We start from the raw sequence: 20686 nt of genomic DNA, 5'->3' as shown, positions 1-20686 counted from the left end.
TTGACCCTAGACCTGTATACGTCCTGGATGGAGGGAAGGTCAGCCCTGATTATTCTCTCTGCAGTCCTGATTATTCGTTGCAGTCTGGGCCTGTCCTGTTTTGTGAATGAGCCAAACCACACTGAGATGGATGAAGACAGGACAGATTGAATGATGGCAGTGTAGAAGATGACCAGCAGCTCCTGTGGAAGGTTGAACTTCTTGAGTTGCCTCAGGAAGTACAGTCTCTGCTGGGCCTTCTTTCGAACAGTGTCTATGTGTGAAGACCATCTCAGGTCCTCAGAGATGGTGGTTCCTAAGAACCTGAAATGGTCCATGGCCGATATAGTGTTGTTGCGGATGGTGAGGGGGGTGTATGGGGGTGGTGTTCTCCGAAAGTCCACCGCCATTTCCACAGTCTTGAGTGGGTTCAGTTCAAGGTAGTTCTGACCGCACCAGTGTACCAGCCGATCCACCTGCTGTCTGTATGCAGACTCATCACCGTCCTGGATCAGTCCAATGACAGTGGTGTCATCTGCAAACTTAAGGAGTTTCACGGACGAGTCCGATGAGGTGCAGTCATTTGTGTACAGGGAGAAGAGGAGTGGGGATAGAACACACCCCTGGGGGGCACCAGTACTTATTGATCTGGTTCGGGAGAAGATGTTCCCCAGTCTCACCTGCTGCTGTTGGTCTGTCAGGAAGCTGTTGATCCACTGACAGGTGGAGGCTGGGACCTTGAGCTGGGTGAACTTCTGGTGGAGGATGTCTGGTATGATAGTGTTGAAGGCCGAGCTGAAGTCTACAAACAGGATCCTGGCGTACGTCCCTGGACAGTCAAGGTGTTGCAGGATGAAGTGTAGACCTTTTTGCTCGGTAAGCAAATTGCAGGGGGTCCAGCAGGGGGCCTGTGATGTCTTTCAGATGCTTCAACACCAGCCGCTCAAAGGACTTCATGATCACAGACGTCAGGGCTACAGGCCTGTAGTCATTTAATCCTACGATGGTGGGTTTCTTGGGAACCGGGATGATGGTGGATCGTTTGAGGCAGGAGGGGACCTCACATTTCTCCAGTGATTTGTTGAAGATCCTTGTGAAGATCGGAGCGAGTTGATGTGCGCAAGCTTTCAGGCATGACGGGGAGACGTTATCAGGTCCTCCAGCTTTCTTTGCGCTGAAAGAGCCTGTTTACCTCTTCCTTGGAGATCTTTAGTGCAGGCAGAGGATCTGATGGTGGGAGGTTGGTTGGTTTATGGGAGGAATTTGTTCCTGAATGGGATGTAGAGGGGATGATTTGAGGTGTGAATGGCTTCTTGTCATGTCTGCAGTAGAAGCCATTCAGACGGTTGGCCAGGAGACGACTCTGTTCAGGATGGATGGAGGGGCTCTTGTAAGCAGTCAGGTTTCTCAGACCGGTCCATTCAGCTGAAGTGTCACCAGTAGAAAGGCTGTTCTTAAGCTTCTCACTATAGCTTCTCTTAGCTGCTTTGATCTCTTTTGTTAGTTTGTTCCTGGCCTGCCTGTACCGCGCCCAATCTCCACTGCTGTGAGCTTCTTCCTTTTCCCTGCGCAGATTCCTGAGGTGTGGAGTAAACCATGGCTTATTGTTCCCAAAGGTGCAGAAGGTCTTTGTCTGCACACACATGTCTTCACAGAAACTGATGTATGATGTCACCACATCAGTTAGTTGGTTTAAGTCAGTGGCTGAGGTTTCAAAAACAGTCCAGTCTGTGCATTCAAAGCAGGCCTGTAGCATCTGCTTTGATTCCTCAGTCCACTTCTTAACAGTGTGAACCTTGGGTTTGGAAGCTTTTAGTCTCTGTCTGTAGGTTGGGATGAGGTGGATTAGATAATGATCCGAAAAACCCAGAGCAGCCCTGGTAACAGCATGATATGAGTCCTTTAAAGCTGTGTAACAATGGTCCAGTGTGTTTTTGTCTCTGGTGGGACACTTAATATGCGGTCTGTATTTGGGGAGTTCATTTGAGAGGTTTGCGCTGTTAAAATCTCCCAGTATTATGATGAAAGAGTCAGGGTATTTTTTCTCCAGGTCTGTAATCAGCTCAGCAAGATGTTTTTCTGCGGCAGAAGTGCAGCCATGCGGTGGAAAATATGAGCCGATTATTATAAACGAGGAAAACTCTCGGTGAATAAAACGGCTTACAGATTATGGAAAATGACTCCAGATCCGGACTACATGTTTTTCCCAGCACTTTTACGTCTCTGCACCAACTTTCATTTATATAAAAGCAGATTCCGCCTCTTCCCCGATAGCTCCGCACTGCGATCCGCTCTGAACAGATGGAAGTCCGGCAACAGCAGTGCGCGGTCCGGGATGTTTTCACTCAGCCATGTCTCGGTGAAGCAGAGAACCGCTGATCCGCGGAGGTCCTTGTTTTTACCGGTGAGAAGAAGCAGCTCGTCCATCTTGTTGTTGAGAGAGCGGACATTTGCCAGGTGGATTGAAGGCAGTGGTGTACAAAGTCCTCTTTTGCGGAGCTTTACCAGCGCGCCAGCACGCTTTCCCCTTCTACGTTTTCGGCGCAGGATCCCGTATAGAGCCGCAGCTCCGCTTGCCAGGAGCTCAGTGAACCTCGGATCGATGAAAGATGTTGAAAAAATCCCAAGAGAGGACTCTGATGTTGAGAAGTTCCTCTCTACTGAATGAGACCACAGGATTGTGGCCCGACACCACAGAACTGTGGCTCGAAAAACATAAAAACACACAAAATACAAAAACAAAGAGAGAGCGAAGCTCCGAGGCTGCCATCGTCGACGCCATCTTGTTACCTTTGATAAAAATTAAAGACTTCTACATGCTTTGCATGTTGGAAAACCTGCAATGTCCGCATGTATCAAATAATTGGTCTCCCCACTGTATGTTCTGCAATTCTAGTAACAAACACCTAATAGCATCATGGAATTCTCTGTAGTTCCACCAACATAGTACTTTGTGGCTCCATGGCTAAACCAGGATTCAGACACACAATTTAACACTGCTAGACCAGCTGCAGCTTTTCACTTTGTGGTTGGTTGCAGGTGCTGACAATGATCATCCTGGGTAAAGGAAGTCTTTATGGAGGATAAAAAGATATTAGGATTAGCCCTTCGCCACCAGTTACAGAAAATAGATGGATCCTGTTATTTTCATTTAGTTTACTTCATCATCCCACTCCAACACTTCCTTTTGCTCCACTACGGATTCCCATGCTTTACAGTTAATGTGCTTGTTTGTGTCTAGGCGAGGCGTGCTGGTGGACCATCCATCCAGCATCAAAGCAGCGTTCAGAGGGAGAGAAGGTTAGAGCGGGAGATGATCTCATCCTGGTCAGCATCTCCTCTGAAAGATACCTGGTCAGTTGTTGATCTGTGGGAGAACGTGTGAGCAGAACGTTTCTCTCTGTCTTCCTTGCTTGTCAAATATTGTCCTTTTACTCTTTCTCTTCTTCTTCTATCTTTGCTTCAGCAGCTGGTCATGAACTATAATAGATATATTCTGGTAAAGTTTGACAAGGAAAGCCACTTTTTTACATGTGAATGTATTCTAAGGCATAACAGCAGACAGACTCGTTTTCTCAGATGTTGGGTTTGTCCAGAACGCTCTGAACAGTTTCAGACAGTGGGTAAGGAGTGTTGGATTTCAACACAGCTTGGAGGTTCAAAGTTAATCAGTCTACATGAGTAATGACCATACTGACAGCACCAGTGATAATTTATCATTTACAACCATATCAGGTTGATGTAAACTGTTGCTGATGTATATGAACTATTTCTATAAACTGCTTTATTGTGACCCTGATTAGTTCTAAACCAGAATTATTAAGCTTATGAAAAACATCCTTATATATACTATCCTGCCTACTGTTTAAATTAGATAATATTCATAAATAAATAAATTTTTTATACTGTGCTGACTGATAGACTGACTGAATGTTCAGCCAGGGCCTATATGCAGGAAAATTCCTCTCTGTGTCAGATATCATTATGGTGCTGTAAAGAAATATCTCTGTGTTTAATCTGACTTATGTTTCCTGTAGCATCTGTCCTATGGGAATGTCAGTCTCCATGTAGATGCAGCCTTCCAGCAGACACTATGGAGTGTGGCTCCCATCTGTTCTGGCAGCGAAGTAGCGCAAGGTACGCCTTTGTACAGTTTGTTTTCTCTTCTGGATTTGGGCTTCCTGCTCCTTTTTTAGCTGTTTGCCACTGTCTAATCCTAACCAACTTTCAACCTCTTTCAGCTGAGATGACAATGATATTTACACAATTAAACAACTTGCTACCCTGTAAAGTAGTATAATTATTCCTACACATAACTTGCAGAAATTGTTACGTTTTGAGGAAAACTAGTTATCTTCCTATCTACCAAAAAGCTCATAAAATATATTTTTCTTAATATTTAGTCTGTTTTTGGTATTTACATCTTTGACGAAATGCTTACTTAAAGCTTCCCTGACTGGGAGGCACCTTACAATAATATCACAGAGTAAAGAAATTGTCGGCGAACTTAACATCTAGAGAAAAAGATTCACACTCTTAAGGCTGAAATCCAGGACAAACCCATGGAGATGAACCAGAGAAAGGCTGACATCCAGCACCAAGCCAGATGACGACCCCCATTCGGAGGTTTTACCAGAGCCTGGGATAGCTCCAGCAAGACGCGAGTGGGACCGTATGGTAGGCAGGCTCAAGGCCCCAATGTTTACATCGACACCAATCTGGACCTGCAATAAGTCACACGTATCTTGGCCAGAAATAATCCGTGTAATAAGTAATCAAAACAGAAGGGTACTCCAATCACAGCCGGTGCTCCCCAACCACTAGGCAGCTCTGCTGGGTTAAGACCCACCTGAAAGACCTGACGGGAGGATGATGGGAGGTTATCATTCCCTGTAGCCATTGTTCAGGGTACTATGGTAAATGGACTGAACCTATATAGCACCTTTCCAGTCATACTGACCACTTAAACGCTTTACACTAGAGCCACATTCACCCAGTCGCACTCACTAATGTCCACACATTTATACACCGATGGTGTACAAATGGTGTACAGATTGGTAGGCAATACAAAGTTAAGTGCCTTGCCCAGGGGCAAATTGACATGTGGCAGGAGGAAGCTGGAATCGAACCCACAACTTTCGGATTGCAAGATGACTACTCTTCTCACTAAAGTTGCCTCTATGAGAAAAATCTTGGACATCATAAATTCATATCCATCTGCGCAGAGGCTGGTAATCCTTGTTGGCATATATGACATCAGGAAACAGCTGCCGGAGATGTTGAAGTAGAAACCCTAGCCTTTTTGATGCCATCCAGCTTTTCCAGCTTTCAGTGAATACTCCTCCACCCCCACCAGTGCTCATGGAATGGGTCCCTTCAGATGGGTGATTAGCCTCAAGACCTGCCTCTCCTCTGCTTCCAAGGAATGGCCTTCACAGAAATTGTTGATGCCTTCTGAGACAGGAGGCATCTTTTAACAGCAGAGGGATTTAACTTTAATTGGGCTGGCAGCCGCCTTTTATTCTCCAACATCTTTCTGACTAAAGAGAGCTCACATCTCACTACAGTCTCTGCAATGGTTACCTGTCCATTTTATATTTGATTTTAAGGTTCTCTGTTGGTATTTAAACAGTTTATTTTTGTTCATTTTGTGTCAGTAGTGGCCTTCATTTTGTAAGCTGACCAACAGAAAATGGGGTGGATAGAGGAGGGGAAGAGATGCAGCAAAGGTGATGGCTGCATTGAGGACTGTAACCTGCATATAATATAATAGCATAAAATTGCTGTCCCCTTACAATAACTCAACACACAGGTATTAATGTCTAAACAGCTGGCAACAAACATGTTCCGGTCTGGAGACATTCTTGGTCATTCAAGCACCTTTACCCTCAGTTTCATTAGCAAGGCGGTGTTAGTTCTGGAGGTGTGTTTGTGGTCGCTTTCATGTTGGAGTACTGCTGTGTCGCCCAGGAAATCATGCTCTGCTTCAGTATGTCTCAGTCCATGTTTGCAGTCATGGTTCCATTAATAACCTGCAGCTCTCCAGAGCCGGGAGCACTCATGCAGCCCCAAACCATGACACTCCCACCACCATCCTAGACTTCCCCATGGATTCTTAAACAGTTGAATGAATTCATTATAAGTGAATACACAAATGGTGTTTTCATTGACTACAGCCTCTGCCCACCTGAGAGCCTTGTCTTGGAGTAAGCCAATGACAAATGAAATCGTGTGGAAACGAAAGGGGAGATTGACTGAATACAAGGGCACATTGGAGCAGGAAACCATTGTCGACACCCGATTGATCTTACGGGGGTTTAGGGAGGTGGTGGTTTTGTACATGGGATTGGAGGCTGAACCGGAGGGAGCTGTGAGAGCCGGTGGAGTTAGTGCAGGATTTCAGAAGTCTTGTCTCGTCTCATCGTCTTCCGCTTTATCCGGAACCGGGTTGCGGGGGCAGCAGAGACACCAGACTTCCCTCTCCCCAGACACCTCCTCCAGCTTCTCCGGGGGGAGCCCAAGGAGTTCCCAGGCCAGCCGACAGACATAGTCCCTCCAGCGAGTCCTGAGTTGTCCCTGGATCCCCTCCCTGTGGGATGTGACTGGAACACCTCCTGAGGGAGGGGTTCAGGAGGCATCCGGTTTAGATGCTTGAGCCACCTCAAGTGGCTCCTCTCGAGCAGCAGCTCTACTCTGAGCCACTCCCGGATGGCCGAGCTCCTCGCCCTATCTCTAAGGGAGTGCCCGGCCACCCTACAGAGGAAGCTCATTTCAGCCGCTTGTATCCGGGATCTCGTTCTTTTGGTTATGACCCAAAGTTTATGGCCATAGGCAATGGTAGGAACGTAGACCGACTGGTAAGTCGAGAACTTTGCTTTTCGGCTCAGTTCTCTCTACACCATAACAGAATGGCATAGCATCCACATTCCTGCGGCAGCCACACCGATCTGTCTGTTGATCTTCCGCTCCATTCTCCCCTCACTCGTGAACAAGACCCCAAGATACTTGAACTCCTCCACTTGAGGCAGGAACTCCCCTCCAACCTGAAGAGGACAAGCCACCCTTTTCCAGCCGAGAACCTTTGCCTTGGACTTGGAGGAGCCGATCCTCATACTAGCTGCTTCACACTCAGCTGTGAACCGCCCCAGAGAATGCTGTAGGTCCTAACTAGAGGGGACCAGCAGGACCACGCCATCTGCAAGAAGAAGAGACAAAATCCACTGGTCTCCAAACTGGACCCCTCCGGCCCGTGGCTGCATCTAGAAATCCTGTCCATAAAAGTTATAAACAGGACAGGTGACAGAAGGCAGCCCTGCCTGAGTCCAACATGCACCAGGAACAGGTCTGATTTGTTGCCAACAATGCGAACCAAACTCCTGCTCTGCTTGTACAGAGACTAGATGGCCCCTAATAAAGGGCCCTCAACTCAGTAGTTCTGGAGCAACCACACAGGGCACCACAAGGGACACAGTCGAATGCCTTCTCCAGGTTAGGCAAACTCCCATGAACCCTCGGGTACCCTGCAGAGGATGTAGAGCTGGTCCAGTGTTCCACGGCCAGGATGAAAACCACGCTGCTCCTGCTGAAGCCGAGGTTCGACTATCGGCCGGATTCTCCTCTCCAATACCTTGGCATAGGCCTTACCAGGAAGGCTGAGGAGTGTGATCCCCCTATAGTTGGAACATACCCTCCCGTCACCCTTCTTATGAAGGGGGACCACCACCCCAGTCTGCCAGTCCAGAGGCACTGTCCCCGACTGCCACGCAATTTGAAGAGGCGTGTCAACCATGACAGCCCCACAACATCCAGAGACTTGAGGTACTTAGGGTGGATCTCATCCAACCCCAAAGTCCCACCACCGTGGATCTTTTTAACCACCTCGGTGACTTCAGCCTGGGTAATGAAAGAGTCCAACCTCGAGTCCCCAGTCTCTGCTTCCACCAGGGAATGCTGACAGCAGGATTGAGGAGATCCTCGAAGTACTCCTTCCACTGCCTGATAATGTCCCCAGTCGAGGTCAGCAGCTCCCTACTGTGAATGGTGTTGGCGAAGCACTGCTTCCCCCTCCTGATGCGCCGGACGGTTTGCCAGAATCGCTTTGAGGCCAACCAGTAGTCCTTTTCCATGGCCTCACCGAACTCCTCCCAAGCCCGAGTTTTTGCTTCTGCCACAGCCTGGACTGCAGCACGCATGGGCTCACGGCAACCATTAGCAGCCTCAGGAGTCCCAGAAGTGAGCCATAGTCGATAGGACTCCTTCTTCAGCTTGACAGCATCCTTACTGCCGGTGTTCAGCAGCGGGATCAGGGATTGCCGCCACGACAGGCACCACAGACCTTGTGGCTACAGTTACGGGCAGCAGCAATGACAATAGACGCGGAGAACATGGTCCACTGGGACTCTGTCTCCAACCTCCCCCGGAATGTGGTCAAAGCTCTCCCGGAGGTGGGAGTTGAACACATCCCTGGCCGAGGGCTCCGCCAGACATTCCCTGCAGACCCTCACTATAGACTTGGACCTGCCAAGTCTGTCTGGCTTTCTCCTCCTCCAGCGGATCCAACTCATCAAGCCCACCCCAGCCTGCTGCCTCTCCCCGCGGGCCACTCCAGAGTAGAAGAGAGTCCAACCTTTCTCCAGTAGCTGGATTCATGAGCTCATGCTGTGCGTGGAGGTGAGCCCGACTATATCTTGCCGATATCTCTCAACCTTCCGCATAAGCTCAGACTCCTTCCAACCCAGCACGATGACATTCCACGATCCTAAAGCCAGTCTACAGTGCCTTGCGAAAGTATTCGGCCCCCTTGAACTTTTCAACCTCTTGCCACATTTCAGGCTTCAAACATAAAGATATGAAATTCTAATTTTTTGTGAAGAATTAACAACAAGTGGGACACAATCGTGAAGTGGAATGAAATTTATTGGATGTGTCAAACGTTTTTAACAAATAAAAAATGGGGTGTGCAATATTATTCGGCCCACATCCGTCAATACTTTGTTGCGCCACCCTGTGCTGCAATTACAGCTGCAAGTCGCTTGGGGTATGTCTCTATCAGTTTTGCACATTGAGAGACTGAAATTCTTGCCCATTCTTCCTTGCAAAACAGCTCAAGCTCAGTGAGGTTGGATAGAGAGCATTTGTGAACAGCAGTCTGCAGCTCTTTCCACAGAATCTGGATTGGATTCAGGTCTGGACTTTGACTTGGCCATTCCAACACCTGGATACGTTTATTTGTGAACCATTCCATTGTAGATTTGGCTTTATGTTTTGGATCATTGTCTTGTTGGAAGATAAATCTCCGTCCCAGTCTCAGGTCTCTTGCAGACTCCAAAAGGTTTTCTTCCAGAATGGTCCTGTATTTGGCCCCATCCATCTTCCCATCTATTTTGACCATCTTCCCTGTCCCTGCTGACGAAAAGCTGGCCCAAACCATGATGCTGCCACCACCATGTTTTACAATGGGGATGGTGTGTTCAAGGTGATGAGCTGTGTTGCTTTTACGCCAAACATATCGTTTTGCATTGTGGCCAAACAGTTCGATTTTGGTTTCATCTGACCAGAGCACCTTCTTCCACATGTTTGGTGTGTCTCCCAGGTGGCTTGTGGCAAACTTTAAAGGAGACTTTTTATGGATATCTTTGAGAAATTGCTTTCTTCTTGCCACTCTTCCATAAAGGCCAGATTTGTGCAGTTTACGACTGATTGTTGTCCTATGGACAGACTTTCCCACCTCAGCTGTAGATATCTGCAGTTCATCCAGAGTGATCATGGGCCTCTTGGCTGCATCTCTGATCAGTCTTCTCCTTGTTTGAGATAAAAGTTTAGAGGGACGGTGGGGTCTTGGTAGATTTGCAGTGGTCTGATACTCCTTCCATTTCAGAGCATCTCCAACAAGTCCCGACCCCAGGCCTGGCTTCAGGGTGGGACCTCGGCTCCGCCGTACTGGGCAACGTCGCGTGCCTCGATTTAGTAGTCCTCATGAAGGTGTCTTGATTTTGGGAGTTTAATTGTTATACAAGCTGTATACTGACTATATTGTATCAGTGTCAGATCGTCAGTGTCCCATGAAAAGATATAATAAAAATTTACAAAATGTAAGGGGTGTATTCAAGTTTGGGAGGTACTGCATATATACAGGTCCTTCTCAAAATATTAGCATATTGTGATAAAGTTCATTATTTTCCATAATGTAATGATGAAAATTTAACATTCATATATTTTAGATTCATTGCACACTAACTGAAATATTTCAGGTATTTTATTGTCTTAATATGGATGATTTTGGCATACAGCTCATGAAAACCCAAAATTCCTATCTCACAAAATTAGCATATCATTAAAAGGGTCTCTAAACGAGCTATGAACCTAATCATCTGAATCAACGAGTTAACTCTAAACACCTGCAAAAGATTCCTGAGGCCTTTAAAACTCCCAGCCTGGTTCATCACTCAAAACCCCAATCATGGGTAAGACTGCCGACCTGACTGCTGTCCAGAAGGCCACTATTGACACCCTCAAGCAAGAGGGTAAGACACAGAAAGAAATTTCTGAACGAATAGGCTGTTCCAGAGTGCTGTATCAAGGCACCTCAGTGGGAAGTCTGTGGGAAGGAAAAAGTGTGGCAGAAAACGCTGCACAACGAGAAGAGGTGACCGGACCCTGAGGAAGATTGTGGAGAAGGGCCGATTCCAGACCTTGGGGGACCTGCGGAAGCAGTGGACTGAGTCTGGAGTAGAAACATCCAGAGCCACCGTGCACAGGCGTGTGCAGGAAATGGGCTACAGGTGCCGCATTCCCCAGGTCAAGCCACTTTTGAACCAGAAACAGCAGCAGAAGCGCCTGACCTGGGCTACAGAGAAGCAGCACTGGACTGTTGCTCAGTGGTCCAAAGTACTTTTTTCGGATGAAAGCAAATTCTGCATGTCATTCGGAAATCAAGGTGCCAGAGTCTGGAGGAAGACTGGGGAGAAGGAAATGCCAAAATGCCAGAAGTCCAGTGTCAAGTACCCACAGTCAGTGATGGTCTGGGGTGCCGTGTCAGCTGCTGGTGTTGGTCCACTGTGTTTTATCAAGGGCAGGGTCAATGCAGCTAGCTATCAGGAGATTTTGGAGCACTTCATGCTTCCATCTGCTGAAAAGCTTTATGGAGATGAAGATTTCATTTTTCAGCACGACCTGGCACCCGCTCACAGTGCGAAAACCACTGGTAAATGGTTTACTGACCATGGTATCACTGTGCTCAATTGGCCTGCCAACTCTCCTGACCTGAACCCCATAGAGAATCTGTGGGATATTGTGAAGAGAACGTTGAGAGACTCAAGACCCAACACTCTGGATGAGCTAAAGGCCGCTATCGAAGCATCCTGGGCCTCCATAAGACCTCAGCAGTGCCACAGGCTGATTGCCTCCATGCCACGCCGCATTGAAGCAGTCATTTCTGCAAAAGGATTCCCGACCAAGTATTGAGTGCATAACTGTACATGATTATTTGAAGGTTGACGTTTTTTGTATTAAAAACACTTTTCTTTTATTGGTCGGATGAAATATGCTAATTTTGTGAGATAGGAATTTTGGGTTTTCATGAGCTGTATGCCACAATCATCCGTATTAAGACAATAAAAGACCTGAAATATTTCAGTTAGTGTGCAATGAATCTAAAATATATTAATGTTAAATTTTCATCATGACATTATGGAAAATAATGAACTTTATCACAATATGCTAATATTTTGAGAAGGACCTGTACATCCAGTCATCAGGTTGCGAGGCCAACAGAACCAGGAGGGAACCACAGACATTCTTCTTTCCAGTAACATCCTTCAGCTAATTCTGGGGGATCCCAAGGAGCACCCAGAAATTCCAGTCTTAAATGTTTTGTGCTTGTAAATCAGAGCGCGTAATTGTGAAAAACTATTTGTAAAAAAGCACTGAGAATTTCAGCTATGTGCATGTGTATATGTGTGTAAATTAGATGTGTACGTGTAAAAAATAATTACATAAGTTGCAAATTTTCTTTAAGGTCTATTTACAGATAATAAGCTAACAACTGCGTATAAATCACTGTGCTCAAGTTCCCCAATTTGTGTGAGTTTCAACTTTCAAGTACGAATTTTGACCAGAACTTTCTTTCTCTCAGCCGATTGGTCAATGCTATGTCAATTATAAATATAACAATCCAATAAGAGAACAGATGAGTTTGGCGGTAGTGGGGGTATTTTATCACTGTCCTTTGAAAACCATGTATCTCTACAAAGCCAACTTTTTATGAGCTTGGGTAACATCTTGTTTATCCAAGAGTGCCAAATTTATTTTAGGTAGAAATATGAATTTTCTCAAACCAGAAAGGAACACTTTATCCTTCAGTCACAAACATTCAAAATCAAAACATCTGAAGATATGTTGCGAATACACGTTTTTTTTTAAGATGCAGTAGAGTATGTGGGAATAATTTCATTAAAGGCAAATACTAAAGCACAACTACCTCAAATATGTCAGAAAATAGCTTTTTTATGGTTTACTATTCACCATTTCACTGACATTGTGGAGAGTTAATTTTTTATTTCTCACTTTGACCACCTGAGTTTTCTAATCTTGAAAACAGAAATTATGCACATGTGACGTTGGTACCGTGGCGCACTGCACAATGATGGTCGAATTCAATTTGAGGCCTAAATCTCTCTCTGTCCACTGAGGTGACAGACCTGTCCAGCAGGGAAATGACAGTCCTCTTGTGTTTCTCCATGAAGTAAATTAATAGTTTTGACTCCGAATGTTTAGCGTCAACCATATGAATCACGCCAAACAAGCTCTATTTTGTGCTTATAACTATACTACTGTAGTGTTTTCAATGTAGATGTTGGTGACATCAAGTTAAACCACAAAATGAAGAACCATGGAGTTCCATAGCAGTGTTTATTTGTCTCCATTAACGTGGAAACAATCTTAAAACAAAGTCATCACACACAAAAACAAATTGCATGGAATGTATACAACTTGTATTTTATCTAAATAAGAATAAATATGCAAACACACAAAAATAAACTATTATATGATCAAACTTAAGGGCATTCCTGCCTGAAAATCCACTCCACTCCGCTGTGGATGGCACCTGATACTGCTCCCATGCGGTTCCTCATGCCTAGTTCTAGTGCTTACTGGCGGAAATCGGAAGTGCTTTTTAAATGAACATCAATTAAACATAAAATGTTTGTCTATACAACCTGCAATCTGTTTTTAACAACATAGAAATATATGCTCTCTAATAAAATGGAGTGATCAACAGTGATCACATTTAAAACTATGAACTTACTTATTTAAAGACTTGTTTTAAAGGCAACACAACTACAATTTTATATTTTTGAGTATTGATTATTCTGCATCTGTCACTTTATCATTTCAGGTGTAGTGTGACCTATGCAGTCAGTGGGCACATTTTGACTGTCCCAGATATAATAAAGACTGTCATACATCTTACTTATTCACAAAGTGTTTGCAGGGATAACATGTATTTGTAGGTGTCCATTTAATTTATTTGAAATAAAAGCTCATTTGATAATGTTTTATTCTTAAATTATTCTTCAAGTCAGATATTCTGATGAAAATATTTCTTGCATCAGCTCGTGCTACCTCTGTATTTTATAATGGTAGGACATTCTGGTTTTAGTGCATCAACATGTGATAGCTTTGTATATTAGACAGTTAGGATATTCTAGTGGTTTTAGAAAGGTTTTTGTCATTCAGATAATCTGTTCCAATGCTACGCATAACTGAGGAACTGCCACTTCAGTCCCTTCACCTAAAGAATGCTGTCCTATGATTATATATAACATCAACACTAACTGCTATGATTTTTGGCATGGAGGTGGTCTTTGGAAACATGCAACTTGGATCTTCCCTTTCTGCCAGCTGAGCTGTCAACAACAATTGTAGACCTTCTATCCATATCAGAATAGATGAGAGCTTCAAGTACCTAGAAAATGTTTCCATAAAAATATTTTTGTTGGATGTATTGCTATTTTGTGTAATCAGTTTTATCATCTGAGTAACATTATCCTCTTCCCAAATCTTTATATTGAGATACAGAACAAAATGTTGTCTTGGATTTAACAATGTAAAACAGGACGAGTTTATTTGTATAGCAAAATTTCTACAATGCAAAATTAACATCATGGAACTGTAAAATATATAAGAAATGCATTAAACAATTGGAACAAGGTCAGTCAGTCAGTCATTTTCTACCGCTTCTTCCATAGTGGGTCGCGCGGAATCTGGTGCCTATCTCCAGCAGACAATGGGCAGGAGGCGGGGTACTCCTTGGACAGGTCGCCAGTCCATCGTGCTTTTACAGTTTTCTGGGAGTTTATTCTAGATTAGTGGACAAGAACTAAAAGCTGTTTCTCCATGCTTGGTTCGGAATATGCAGAGTAGATTTGAGCCAGAAGACCTGAGAGGTCTGGGTGGTTGATAAACTGACAACAAGTCTGTAATGTATTTCGGTGCTAAGCCATTCAGTGATTTATAGACTAAAAGAAGTATTTTAAAGTCCACTATTCTGAGAGATATGGGGAACCAGTATAGGGACTTCAGAACTGGGGTGATGTGCTCCACTTTCTTAGTTTTAGTGAGGCACAGTTATGGTAACGTATGTTATTGATTACTATAATCTGACTTAGAGGGAACATGTAGATATTGAATAAGAGGGGCCCTAAGATTGACCCTTGGGGAATGCCACATGTGATTTTTGTGGTCTCTGATGTAAAGTTACATACTGTCACAAAAAGTCCCTGTCCTTCAAGCTCTCTAATAAAATGGAGTGATCAACTGTGTCAAATGCTGCACTAAGGTCCAATAATACCAGCACTGTGGTTCTTCCACTGTTTGCATTTATACTGATGTCATTGAACACCTTGACAAGAGCAGTCTCTGTACTGTGGTGAGCAGGAAGCCTGACTGGAAGACATCGAAGTGGTTGGTCATTGTTAGGAAGTTGTTTAACTGCTGAAACACAGCTTTTTCAATAATCTTACTCGTGAAGTGGAGGTTTGAGATAGGCCTGTAGTTCTGCAGTAGCAGCTTGTCCAAGTTGCTCTTATTTAATAGCGGTTTGATAATTGCTATTTTTAGGGCCTGAGGGCAAACACCTGACAAAAAGGACATGTTTATTATTTGAGTTAAATCAGATGTTATGACAGGCAAAGCTTTCTTAAGAAAAGCTGTGGGTAAAACATCGAGATAGCAGGAAGAAGAGCTTAGTTGCTGTACGATTTCTTCTAAGTTTGTTTTGTGAAATTGGGAAATTTTGTCAAAATCAGTTCTAGTTCGAGACCTATTTGGTACTGGACTTGATATGGATGTGCTGACTGGCCCTCAAATATTTTGGGTTTTTCCAGTGAAGAAGTTAGGAAATTCATTGCAGGCCCTGGTAGAGTGGAGTTCAAATGCTACAGTTACAGGAGGGTTTGTTAACCTGTTGACCGTGGCAAATAATGCACAAGCATTATTCATGTTTTTGCTGATGATCAGAGAAGAAAGATTCTCTCGCATTTTTCAGTTGTAAGTTACATCGTGGAGACTCTTTTTATAGATGTTATAGTGAACCTGGAGTGCAGTCTTTCGCCACCTGCGTTTAGCTTTTTGACACTTTTTTTGCTTGTGACTGGTGGAGCACTTCTCCACGGAGACTTTTTTCTATCCAGAAACAACCTTCACTTTAATTGGAGCAATTGAATCAATGATGTCCAAGATTTTAAAATGAAAGTTATCTACCAGCTTATCTACAGTGTTACAGGGCAAAGTGGAAGTAGAAAAGTAAATCTGGTTAAAGGTTTCAGCAGCACCATCCTTAAAGATGCATCTCCTTATAATGTCTCTTTGGCAAACTGAGTCATTGGAGACAATGCCTTCAAAAAGAAAATTGGTCAGATAGGGCAACATCAGTCACAGACACCTTGGAAATGTTTAGACCCTTAGTGATGATCAAGTCCATATACAGGGGTTGGACAATGAAACTGAAACACCTGTCATTTTAGTGTGGGAGGTTTCATGGCTAAATTGGACCAGCCTGGTAGCCAGTCTTCATTGATTGCACATTGCACCAGTAAGAGCAGAATGTGAAGGTTCAATTAGCAGGGTAAGAGCACAGATTTGGTCAAAATATTGAAATGCACACAACATTATGGGTGACATACCAGAGTTCAAAAGAGGACTAATTGTTTGTGCACGTCTTGCTGGCGCATCTGTGACCAAGACAGCAAGTCTTTGTGATGTATCAAGAGCCACGGTATCCAGGGTAATGTCAGCATACCACCAAGAAGGACGAACCACATCCAACAGGATTAACTGTGGACGCAAGAGGAAGCTGTCTGAAAGGGATGTTCGGGTGCTAACCCGGATTGTATCCAAAAAACATAAAACCACGGCTGCCCAAATCACGGCAGAATTAAATGTGCACCTCAACTCTCCTGTTTTCACCAGAACTGTCCGTCGGGAGCTCCACAGGGTCAATATACACGGCCGGGCTGCTATAGCCAAACCTTTGGTCACTCATGCCAATGCCAAACGTCGGTTTCAATGGTGCAAGGAGCGCAAATCTTGGGCTGTAGACAATGTGAAACATGTATTGTTCTCTGATGAGTCCACCTTTACTGTTTTCCCCACATCCGGGAGAGTTACAGTGTGGAGAAGCCCCAAAGAAGCGTACCACCCAGACTGTTGCATGCCCAGAGTGAAGCATGGGGGTGGATCAGTAATGGTTTGGGCAACCATATCATGGCATTCCCTTGGCCCAATACTTGTGCTAGATGGGCGCGTCACTGCCAAGGACTACCGAACCATTCTTGAGGACCATGTGCATCCAATGGTTCAAACATTGTATCCTGAAGGCGGTGCCGTGTATCAGGATAACAATGCACCAATACACACAGCAAGACTGGTGAAAGATTGGTTTGATGAACATGAAAGTGAAGTTGAACATCTCCCATGGCCTGCACAGTCACCAGATCTAAATATTATTGAGCCACTTTGGGGTGTTTTGGAGGAGCGAGTCAGGAAACGTTTTCCTCCACCAGTATCACGTAGTGACCTGGCCACTATCCTGCAAGAAGAATGGCTTAAAATCCCTCTGACTACTGTGCAGGACTTGTATATGTCATTCCCAAGACGAATTGACACTGTATTGGCCGCAGAAGGAGGCCCTACACCATACTAATAAATTATTGTGGTCTAAAACCAGGTGCTTCAGTTTCATTGTCCAACCCCTGTATATCCCTGTTTGTGCGTTTGCTGTTTAACATGTTGAGTCAAACCAAAGTTTCTAAACATGTCACAAAGATCAATTGGACTTCTGTCTTCAGGATTGCCAATATGAATGTTGAATCATAATCAATGCATATCACAGCTAAAAGCTCATTAAAATCACTAAAAATGTTTGTTTTGGACTTAGGAGGCCTGTAAATATTCAAGAACATGGTTCATATGTTATCCTCTTTTATCAGTTCTCCAGTAAGCTGACACTGTTTTGACTGTTTTGTCTTGTTGATTTTTGTTCCTGTTGTATTTGTTTACTTTTTGTTGTTGTCGTTTTTCTTCTGTCTTGGCTGTTTAACTCTGAAAAATCATAAATAAATTTATTTTTTAAAAATTGGTAGCTTAACAACACTGATGATAAAGCAAAAATATATAAAAATTACTCAGCCCGACTTTAACCCTTAGTCCCAAGTGATGGCTTTGTGTCCTCCACTTCTTTGTGGTGCATGTTTCAGATGCTCTGCAGCATGTAACCTTACGAAGTCTTCTGCAGCTGCTTGATCACCATTCACGATTTCATCTGCATTTGTAGAAAAAGACAAATGATCATTAATACACAAATGGCTATCAATGTGAAGAGTCTAAAGAACAAAACATTACAATTATAAATCAATATAAATATATGAAGGATTATATTATACATGTCAGAAAACCGCTGTACTACGTTGATGGGAGGAATGGGACTTAAGTGTAGAGAATGTTGGCTTGGTAGGGCTTGGTAATAGTCAGTTGGGAGGAATTGTGAAAGGGCTGTGTGTGTATTTGTGTGTGTGTAGATACATACCTAGCAAGAATTTTGTGGACACGGTCCTTAGTGTTCTTTCCTCCAATTCTGGCAATTTCCAGCACCTGTTGGAATAAGTGGATGACACAGGTGACTGACACTCCCAAGAGAAACTCACAGTGTGTGAGTGCACTGTACTGTGTTATGCTAGGCTATCCTTTTCTTCCAGATTTGTAAAACCTACCATGGCATCAAAGGCTTTTGGATCACAGAACGTTGCTCCTCTCTCTCTAAACGGTTGTACGGTTGAAGAGGTGGGTTGTACATGTTTCAGGAGATTGAGGGGTGAATCAGTATGGTTAACACCTGTAGTGGAATTTTCTTATCAAAGTGGGAGAGAAAATTAACTCATTAAAAGAGCAAAACCGGGCTTTGTCTTTATAAGTTTTATTCAAAGGCATTGCAGCGTTTGAAGACCCTGTCACTGAGGTTAGTCAGTGAAACAGAGCCCCGATCAACATTTACACACAGTATTTAGAGTATGTGGGTGTTACCTCAATTTCAAAGAGTCTGTGTTTTATGGCCCTAGACCCTCCTCGGCTCAGGGGTAACAAAGTTATCTACGAGCAGACCAACTGGGTTTTAACCATTAAACTTATGATAATGGTTTTACAGACCAACTCCTCTAGGGTAACAAAACACAGAGGTCAGAGGGGAGAGAGGTAAGGCAATAAAAATAATTTTCCACAACACTCCTTTCTTGTGATTACAAGATAATCACAACTAAAAGGAAAATTCTTCAAAACCATCACCCCTCTCAGCTAACAAATAATCCAAAGCCATTCTACTTTGCAAACTCATCGTTGTAAGAGCTTGCTGCTCCTTGGTCAGAACAGTGAAACCTTCCTCTCTAATGATGGGCTGATTGAATTATAAGTTGTGACTGTAGGTAGTAAGTGAGCTAGATAACATACTCCAGACCAATTAGCAGGCAGATACAGATATGATCTATGTCCACACATCCAAACCATGTTCTTAGGACATGAGTACCCATCTCTACTAGGAAAAGTAACAAAAACCCTGGTTAATTTACCTGCCTGGCCATACAATTGACTTCCATTCGGTACGGCTGTCAGATTAAGAGTTAACACAAAAGGCTCTGGGACCAAAGATCCTGAAATAGTATAAGCAGCAGTTCTGATAGGACATGACTCAAATTTATGTCTGTTGATTAAAGCACATGAAACAGATATAATAGTTTTGCAACCTTCTGTCTTTCCAAGGAAATAAGATGTGTTTTCCTCCTGTGCAATACAAATATCTGTACCTATATCTGAATATCTTACTGATTCCTATTACCCCAAAATCTATAAAGAATTCCTGTAGTAGCACATATTAAATTAGTCTCATTAGAAAATCTACTAACATTTCAGCTTTGCCTTACAATATAATTCCTCACCCAAGGAAAAACAACCTCCACCAGCTGGTTATGTTGCCTATCTGGAAAGAAAGTAGTATCAATAGGAACAGGTACTAAAAATGGTTGATCATTAATAGCACGTGAAATCAAACAACAAACATAGCAAGTGTCATTTCTTATCTTCCTCACGGTTTAATGCATCAGTTGCCACCAGACATTATCAGCATGATCATGGTAGTCAGAAAAGTGATGAATCTTCCTTTGAATCAGCTGATGAGTATTATTGGCGTAATTACTCAGATTAGCCACAAATTATCTTTGCAGTACCTTTCCCCAAATGAACACAAGAGTAATAAAAATACTTGCAATACCAATCATTAGCATCAAAACAGACCATCTTCCATATAGCTGCATCGTGACCTTGAGGTGGAATGTCCTTTCTTTTGGTACTGAAAGCAAACAGCTTTTTTTTCCCAAAGAAAACAAATCATAAACAAAACTCAAAAATCCTGCTGCCTCTCCTGAGTGGCTTCAAGCTGCCCTGTTACCAGTCTGGTACAGGTGGGCGGTCGTAGGAAGCTCCTCTAGAAATATGTTTAGAAACAGGAACTCTAACCTGCTGGAAATTAGGCTTCCATAGTCCAACTAAACAACGGGGGAAATGAACACATTTCAAATTTGTAATAATACCATAATGATAGATATCAAGCAATAAACATGAAAGTTAGATAAAAGCATCCGAGATTTCCTCCTCCGAGTCAGTTTTGCTGTCAAAGTGGGAGAAAATAAGTAGGCTGACCTGTCTTGGCAAAGGAGCCCCTAGTAGCCACCAAATGTTAAGAAATTAAGGAGAATAAGCATCATGGAGCATGTTTGACAGTCTCTCTGTTGCAGATGTCGCCAGTCCATCATCCAGAGAAAGGTTATGTGCAAATGTGTAGAGGTTTTCCCTGTATGTTTTCTATGTGGTGTGTGTGCAGTGAGGCAAATGACTTTATGATTTCTAACTTTCAGGCAATGCGATGGCCTTAAGTAGATTCTGAAATAACGTTGCACTGCCCAAGGGATTGTGCCCCTCTAAAAACAGTGTTCTTCAACCACCTCTTCAATCACTCGCCAGTGATCAGCTTACAGTTCTTTGTCTTGTGGTGGTCCGCTGTCCTCACACCTTTCAGGCCGTGGATGATCCAGTTGGAAGATGACTTGTGTCCTTGACAGCGGTGTGGGTGACTAGTAGGATCTGATATGGGCCATTCCAGCAC

At 43.7% G+C, this 20686-nt stretch overlaps 1 protein-coding gene across 1 annotated transcript in view; it reads left to right on the top strand.

The window, feature by feature from the left end:
• Positions 1 to 20686, top strand: part of ryr2a (ryanodine receptor 2a (cardiac)) — a 301990-nt gene that overhangs the window by 99008 nt on the left and 182296 nt on the right. The window contains exons 6-7 of the mRNA XM_047377164.1: positions 3221 to 3333; positions 4017 to 4116. Of these exons, the coding sequence (XP_047233120.1) occupies positions 3221 to 3333; positions 4017 to 4116 (213 nt within the window). The remainder of the gene's footprint in view (positions 1 to 3220; positions 3334 to 4016; positions 4117 to 20686) is intronic.

The sequence above is a fragment of the Girardinichthys multiradiatus genome, chromosome 10 (assembly GCF_021462225.1).
Source record: "Girardinichthys multiradiatus isolate DD_20200921_A chromosome 10, DD_fGirMul_XY1, whole genome shotgun sequence".
NCBI classification, from domain to species: Eukaryota; Metazoa; Chordata; class Actinopteri; order Cyprinodontiformes; family Goodeidae; genus Girardinichthys; species Girardinichthys multiradiatus.
This window is presented reverse-complemented; position numbering and strand designations above follow the sequence as displayed.